This window comes from Dermochelys coriacea, chromosome 16, assembly GCF_009764565.3.
Source record: "Dermochelys coriacea isolate rDerCor1 chromosome 16, rDerCor1.pri.v4, whole genome shotgun sequence".
In the NCBI taxonomy this organism is placed as follows: Eukaryota; Metazoa; Chordata; order Testudines; family Dermochelyidae; genus Dermochelys; species Dermochelys coriacea.
The window spans coordinates 268,707-276,959 of NC_050083.1; the positions used below are offsets into that span (position 1 = coordinate 268,707).

The window sequence follows — 8,253 nt, forward strand, 5'->3', positions numbered from 1 at the left end:
TCCTCTCTTTCGGTGTAATTGCCATGGTTACTGTTGCTTTGTCACAGTCACAGGGGCATGGCTTTAGCTGGGACAGGTGAGCAGTGAGGGGCACGTGACCTTAGGAGCCAGAAATGCAGAAAACTGGCATGAGAGCCAGCCAAGCTCTGTGCCCTGGGAAACTCTGGAGCCAGCAGCTGGCCTCAGGCCCAACCGAATGGGGCCAGTGGCTTCCACACAGCTCCAGGAAGTGTCTGGAAGTGCATTTCCTGCAGAGGTATTGCTGAAATCAGCAAACAGGAAGGAGGGGACCTGAGGTTTGATTCTAGCCACCAGCTGGAAGCAGAAGGACGGGGGCGTTGGCTTGCTGCCGAGGCCATATGAAAGCCAGCACAGGCCTGGAGACAGCCACAGCCCTGCAGGAACTGTACTTACACCCCAGATGGTGATCCATGGGCTTGTCCTAACTGACCACTAGGTGTCACCAAGACGCCACAGAAATCAGCTTGCAGGGAGCACCCTGGGGTGTGGGCATTGCTTTGGGCAGCAGCAGGAACTGCCCACATGCACCATCCACAAGGCACTGACCCTCATGAGAGCTGCTGGGTGCTTCTGGCAATACAGGAACAGGGGACCCCACGCAGAGGGACGAGAGAGAGAGCAGAGGGATGCTGCCTGTCACTTGGGGAGGGAGAAGGGGAGACACCTGTCACTCAGGTTGGAGTGGGGGAGAGGTGACACCTGTCACTCAGGGGACGAGGAGGGGGTGACACCTGTCACTCAGGTTGGAGTGGGGGAGAGGTGACACATGTCACTCAGGGGGAGGGAGGAGAGGTGACACCTGTCACTCAGGTTGGAGTGGGGGAGAGGTGACACCTGTCACTCAGGGGAGGAGGAGGGGGTGACACCTGTCACTCAGGTTGGCGTGGCGAAGGGGTGACACATGTCATTCGGGGGAGGGAGGAGAGGTGAACCAGTCACTCAGGTTGTAGTGGGGGAGGATGACACCTGTCACTCAGGGGGAAGGGAAGATGAGGGGACAGCTATTTGGGAGGAAGGTGCTCAAGGTGTGGGTAGCTTGAAGGCTGAGTCCAGGTGGTGGCTGCTGACAGTTCTGGGGCCCTGAAATGTGCTCCTGGTTTAGCCTGCCCATGCACGCCTGGCAGGTGCCCCAATCCCCTAGGCCTGACACCTGACACTTGGAGGCCATTTTCTCCACCAACAGCACCATTGTCCCTTCCTCCCCCATCACAGCTGCACTTCAGCAGCACTTAGCCCCTTGTCCCCTGCTCACAGCCCTGCCAGCTGAGGACAAGGAGACAAGGCTCCCGCCACAGGACAATAAGCACTGGGCTATGGGGCTCCAGACCTGGGAGATGGTCTTGCCAGGAGCTGAGCACACCTTCAGGAGGGGCTCCTGCTGCAGATGGCACTGCTAAATTTTGGAACGGGGTGATGGCACGCCTGAAAAACAGGCCCCGGGGAATGGGCACCCAAAAGCGGAAGGACCCAAATGTAGAGGCCGTGTTTGTCCATTTAGTCCTAAATGACTCAGTCCCAATCTGCAGGGAAGCATTGTGCCAGTTTAGCTAAAGGAGCGATTGGGGCATCTCATTAAAGTGGATGCTCTGATTACCGCTTAACCCGGGCTTAGTCTGGTTTAGCGTAAGTCACTAGGAACTGTTGATGCTAAACTGAAATAAACTGCTCTAAACTAAACCTAAGCAGCGCCAGGGTTTGCAGCCATTGAACTAAAGGGTTTAAAAACCACTTTGAGTTAAAGCAGCACAAGTCTCTCAAGCAGCCCAGACCTACGTAGGTCTGGTGCTTGCAGGGGGAGGACCCAGGCCTCTAGCTTCAGCTGCCCCTCGTAGGACCCTGCTCCAGGGCTTTGAGCCCATTGTCAGGAACACATTTCAGGGCTAGTCTGCTGTTCCGTCTGTTGGCCGGGTATCCAGCCCAGCGCTTTGGCTCTGGGCGAGCCCACAGCAGATGAAGTGCAGTAGTTGTTAGCAGGCAGTTCCCTTTCCAGAACCAGGGTGCACCCCAGGGGAGGCAAGGGTGCATGGGGCAAATGCTAGGGATGGGGTGAGAAGAAACATGGCTTTGGGGGGGTTGTGGTACAGCAAGCCTGGGGGAAAGACTGGCATGTTACCCTCCCCAATGCACAGGGGTAAATGAGAGGGGAGCAGCGCCAAGGTCATAGCCACAAGGACTTGGCAGGTTAAGTCAGATAGGCACAACAGAGTCTGGAAGGGATGGGGATGGGGGCAGGTAGTGCTGCCTTGTTGACCCAAGGAATCCAGTGTGTTTATGTTGCTCTGTCGGGTGGTTTTGCCTCTTTTGAATGGGCAGGTGCTAGAGCAGAAGCAGAGCCTGGGGTGAAAGGAGGCCAAGGGAAGCAGTGTTGGAGGAGAGGCCGGGGTGGGTGGCGGGGCAGTGGGGATCAGTGCATTTCAGTGAGCTGGGGGAAGGGAGATGGGCTAGGATGGTTACTGGCACAAAGGGGAGGTAGGAGGCACAGTGCTTAGGGCTCTAGCTTAGGATTCAGGAAGAGCCATGTTCAGTGTCCTGGTCTGCCACCAGTGTCCCGTGTGACCTTGGCCTGCTGCTGGCATCCCATGTGACCCTGCCATGTCCCATGTGACCCCAGGCTGCCACGTCCCATGTGATCCTGGTCTCTCGCTGGCGTCCAGTGTCCCTGGTAGAGTGAACTTTAAGCACTCTCTTAACAAAGCTGCTGCTCTTGCATTAGGCTAGACACCCTCCCACCCATTTTAAGCACTGGCCTCTTCCAGCCACCCACAACCCTCAGAAGAAAAGGGTGTTGGCCTCATGGCTTATCTGGCCCATCCCCTCTGCACTGAGGCTGCCAGCAGGCCGCCTGTCTATCCAGGGGGTGCTGTCTGTGAGCTGGTGTGTGGGGCCCAGCAGCCCTAGACAGAAGGGCTTTCCCTCCTGACCCACCAGGTGAGCCTCAACCCTGAGCTGCCCGGGCCTGCTCTGGAGGTGGAAGCTGATGCACATGGCCTAATTCCCTCCTGCTGGTATTTTTATCCCCTCCCCGACCGCGCCTCTCTCCGGTGCCAGGTGCACTCTGTAAACAACAGTCACTGCCAGCCCTTTGGAGCCCACCGCCCTGTGTGCTGCTCCATGGAAATCAGTTGCAACCTTCTCGGGAGCAGCTAGTTCGTGGACGGCTATTTTCCCCTCCCTCATCTCTCCACTAGAAACCTGTTTGTCGAGGCCACTGCTGGCTCTGCCCACTGCTAAGCGATGGTGTGTGGCTGCAGGCGAGGAGCAGGCAGATGCAGACTGCAAAGGAGGATGAAGGGTGAGGATTATTGCACAGGGCATGTTTGCTAGCCTCTCTGAGGGGAAGGAGGACAGCCCTGCTGCCCTGTGTCCCCTGCCAGGGGCTCCTGCTTAGCAATGGTGCCGGCGGTCAGCTGTGATACTGGGCCCCCTTTGTGAAAGTAAGTGTCCCCTGCAGCCTCTGGTTCCCCAAGGGCAGCTGGGAGGGAGCTTTCTGTAACACAGCCCGGTATGTTTCCTTGCTGTGCCGTGGTTGTTCGTTTGTTCAGGGGCAGGGGTGGGGGCGGGGGGTAGCGCTGATTCTTGGCAATCAGTCAGGAGCCCTCCTCAGTGGTGCTTTTGTGCTAGTGCCAGGCGCTGCTCTCAGGGCTCCCCTCTGAACTGTCACCATTCAGCAGACCATGCCCAGACCACCCTGGCTAGGGCATCTCTCCAACACCCAGGCTGAGAGCCCAGCACTGACTCCCAACAGTCCCTCGATTTGGGTGCTGTATGCATTGAACAGATGTGGCTAGCTGGATCCAAGTGTTAGTCAGGCAGAACTAGCAGCCTGGTGACCCCTTGTGCTCTTGATCTGAGCCCCTCCCCCAGTGGGAAGGGCCCAGGGCATTATGCTAACCCTGCATTGGTGGTGGGGTTGGTAACCAGAGAATCTTTCTATCTTCTTCAACAAGAGGCTGAGACCTCTATGCAATGACAAAGACTTAGATTTGCTTTGAAATGTGTTTGTTGCTCTGGCTTGAGGGCATCTTCGGGGGAAGGCCAGACCTGCTTCTGGGTATATTTGCTCAGGGCCCGATCCCAACAGGGGCCTCTGCTGCTACTGAGGTAGACATTTTGGGTGTGCTCCAGCCTGGCCTTTGCCCACAACACAGCAGCCCGTGTTCTCCGGTTTCCTGGGCTGATTGAACACATCAGTCCCCAGGACATTCCGTATCAGGGTTAGCTGCATTCCCCACTGCTAAGGCCCATGATGGTTGTGGGCCATCTGCGAGACAGCTTTAACGCCACCTGGACGGGCCAGACCTCCGAGTTCACAATCACCAGAGGATTTGTCTGAGTTCCAAGCTGAAGTCGCTGGGAGGAAGAGCCTGGCATAATGGCTTCATGGCTTCTCCCGTCTGTTTGAAAGTCCATCAGATCACATTGGAGCCAGCGCAGCATCTCTCTTGCTTTCACTTTTACCAGGCCACTGGGAGCATGGTTTTCATGTTCAGTTCCCTGTAACACCCACCCAGCTCCCTGCCTGGGGTCAGGTTCTTCACTGCCTCAAGGGACTTTGCTGCTGGTCGGACTGACCTGTAACCTGTACCGATTCTCCCCTTCCTGGGGTCCTTGCAGTGTGTGGCTGGATCAGCCCCTGCCCTGCTGCCCAGCTCATCTTGTCCTGTCCTGAGCAGGGTATACGTGCCTGGGGAGATTAGCAGCTCACTGGGGTGCAGAGGGATGCATTGTTACTGGGCTTTTTGTGTTGTTCCAGGCAGCTGGTGGGATCATCTTTCCTGCAACCCTCACAGCAAATGGGCTTCATGGGCACAGCAGCTGGGGATGTTGCCTTGCCCCACTGAGACCGTGTCAGAAGGGCTGTGCGGGGAGTCAGAGGAAGACTGTCTGGTTTGCTGGAACCCCTTCAACAACACCTTCCGCACCCCAAAGCTCCTGGAGTGCCAGCACTCCTTTTGCATCAAGTGCCTGGCACACCTAAGCCTCGTGTCCCCTGCCTGCAACCGGTTGCAATGCCCATTCTGCCACCACCCCACAGTGCTCCCCTCCAACCAGCCCATCACCGAGCTGCCCGCCAACTCGGACATCCTGCGGCTGCTCAAACTGGAGCCCAACCATATCATCCTGTAGGGCCAGCAGCTGTGCTTAAAGGACGAGCAGAAATCACGGTACTTCCTGTGCCAGCCCAGGGTTTATACCCTCAACCTGAGAACAGATCCAGGGCCCAGGCTAGGTAGCTCCCAGGCTTCCCCTAGGCCAAGTTCCATCCCCAACTGCTCTTCCCTTCGGCAGTGCATACACAACCCCCAGTTCCGCATCTTTGCCTGCCTGATGGCCATCATCCTCAGTGTGACGCTGCTGCTCATCTTCTCCATCTTCTGGACCAAGCAGTTCCTGTGGGGCATAGGCTGAGGGCTTGGCAAGCCCCACAACTGGAGCCCAGAGCTCAACATCTTCTCAGACAGCAAAAGGTCCCAGGCGACATCAGCCACTTTGCATCTGCTCTGGCGAGGGGAGTCCTCTCTGCACCCTCCAGGGCCATCTCTGCGGCCTCTGGCTAATGAACTTTTTTCCTGATCCCTTCTCAGTGATACACCCAGTCATGCTAGTGGCCTGGCTGCATCCCAAGGCCTGGGGGCTCCCCAGCAGCCATGTTGAGCATTGTGCACCAATAGCAGCAGAACCTGGATGGTGTTCAGGAACTATCCCATCAGCTGAAGCTCTTGCTGCCTGTCATGGGCTCTGGGGCCAAGGCACTACGGGACATGAGTGCCAAGGCACTTTGGGAATACAGATGCTCATAATAGTGGGCAACAAGGCCATTATACTGGATGGCCATGACCCAAGAGGAGGGGATGCTGCAAAACCCAGCCAAGAGGAATGAGCCAGAATGTTATGGAAACAGTGAAGATTTCTACAGGCTGTCCTGTGACTCATCTTCTTGTCTCTCATGGGATAATACCACGGATCTGGGTGCCAGGACGGACAACATTCAGGCCAGGACATTCATGTCCACAGACTGACACCATCTGTTGTGCCAAAGGTCCTCCAGGGGGCTGGGTGAGGGGGCAGCGCTGTTTCCATCAGCTGGATAAGCAGACCCCTAACCCACAGCAAAGACCTGCAAGAAATTTCATCTTTTGTCTTTTTGAGCTAATTGTTGCACTTCTTTGTTGAGTTGTTTACAATCAAACACATACAGCTCCTATGCTAGGATCCCAGCTCCTCCTCTGCTCTCACCCCTCAACCTCACTTTCTTTTCTAGAGGCAAGAAAATAAATGTGAACGGTTTCCATTTCCATGGGGCGGACACGGATTGCCTGTTTCGATCAGAGAAAGCAGCAGTGTCTGTCCTGTTTCCTTGTCCTGCCTCCAGATTAGGCCAGTGGGCTCAGATTGCAGCAGCTTTGTTTGAAGGGGCAGCATGGGGAAAGCTGTTCCAACTCCCCAGGTTTGCGCTGACATGTGATTCCTCAGCTGTGCCTATTCTGCACCTAGATGGGCTCAGTAGCAGCGATAGTGTTCCCCATTGTGTACCTGACTGGCAGCTAGCAGGAACTGCATGGTACACTCACTGTGGGTAACTGCATTAGTCCCCAGGAATGCTCAGTATCTAGGCAGCCTGAGCAGCTTTGTTTCTTTAACATTTGCTCCATCAGCCCATCATAAGTTGTGCTTTAGCCATACTGAGCAGTCCTGGGCCTTTCTAATGTGGATGGGAGACCTTTAAGGAAGCAATAGCCATGAGCCAGTCAGGGGTCTCTTCCCTTTGCATCAGCACTCAACCAGTGTTCTGGAGGTGCTGTCTTTACCAGGTGAGACCTCAGCCTCAGGCAGTCAATAAAGAGCAGGTGTGGTAGCCACTGGCCACGTGGGATAATTATATTCTGCTTCCTGCAGTAAGAGTTATGGAAGTTTGGCCTCATGTCCTTCCCCAGATAGTTGGGGAGGGTTACTGTGCTGTCATGCAGTAGGTGTGTTTCACCTCAGAGGTGGCTGTCTTTCAGTGGTGGGAGCTGCAATCCGAGAGGTAGGAACATACTTGCAGCAATGCTGGAATTCAACTGCCACAACTGGGGAAGGAAAGGGACCCACTTTTAACATTTGTTCAGCCACCAGGAAAGGCCTTGGGCTGCAGTGTCATAGGGAAGAGGTGGAGCTTCCTTCTTCCTGCAGGCTGTACCCCACCACCCCTTTGGGAAGCCCTATTGGTGGCTCAAGTCTCCATCATAGCAGGCACTTCCTGTTGGTGTGAGAAAGGGGGCACGTAACGTGATGATGGGACCCATCCCTTCTGCTAGAGACTGACAAGTCTGGACTCCTGTGCGGGGAATGACAGCCTGATGGATGGGGTGAGGGCAGGAGGAGGAGAGAAAATGGGAGAAGCTGGAGTCACTAAGGAAACTATAAGGGACTGGATGGCTTCAGGAGTGGAGGCTGCCGCTGCTTTGGATCCAGCTGTTACCATCTGAGAGCTGTCATGGGCCTCTCTGCAATGAATTCCATGCTTTCAGCAGGCAGGTGGCTACACTTGTTTAATAAAGCAAGACCTGCTAGGTCAAAGTCCAGCTAGATCTCAGCCTGTTCCAACAGCAGCTCCTTCTGCTGGCATCTCTAAGGTCACTGTAGCTGGTGCAACCCAGAGGAGGGACAGGGCTGGATAGCTGCAGGGAACTCAGCCAAATGATGTCTTGCTGCGGAGCTCAATCAAGTGATTTCTATTTGCCTGTAAACTACAGTGTAACCTGCTTTAAGGTACTGTCCAGAAGACCAAACATTGGTTGCTTAGTAGAGTTAGATCTTAAAAGAGCAAATAAATTGCACTGGATAGCTCACGGGACATTTTAAGTGGTGTCTCCAGGCAAGGGCTGGCTGGAGGTGGGGGCCCCAGTGCAGGTCACTGTACAGGCTGGGATTATGGTAGGACTTGTTTTGGGTTTATATGCAAAGTCTGTGCTGCACTTTAGCCGTATGTTGCCACTGCAACCCCCGGGCTGGAAAGATGGCCAATCCTAGCAGACTACGCACTGGGCATTGGTCAGCTGCCATTGTTTCCTTGGGGGAAACCCTCTCACTAATGAATTAGGGGTGATGGAGCTAAGAGCAGGTGAGACCAGATGTTTCATGTAGTCAGCTAGAGAGACAAGGAGTAAACCCACTTCCTCAGCCAAAAGGGGCCCATTTCATTCTTTTTCACCAACCATGATCCCCCACAGCACTTAGTGAATTGGTGGT

At 55.1% G+C, this 8,253-nt stretch overlaps 1 protein-coding gene across 1 annotated transcript; it reads left to right on the forward strand.

The window, feature by feature from the left end:
• The first annotated feature begins 3,113 nt into the window (after positions 1-3,113).
• LOC119844174 (E3 ubiquitin-protein ligase RNF183-like) lies at positions 3,114-6,317 on the forward strand. Its single transcript, XM_043499143.1, is given in 2 exon segments — positions 3,114-3,455; positions 4,775-6,317. A coding segment is annotated over 1 exon segment (588 nt). The 5' UTR covers positions 3,114-3,455; positions 4,775-4,842; the 3' UTR covers positions 5,431-6,317.
• The last annotated feature ends 1,936 nt before the right edge of the window (positions 6,318-8,253 follow it).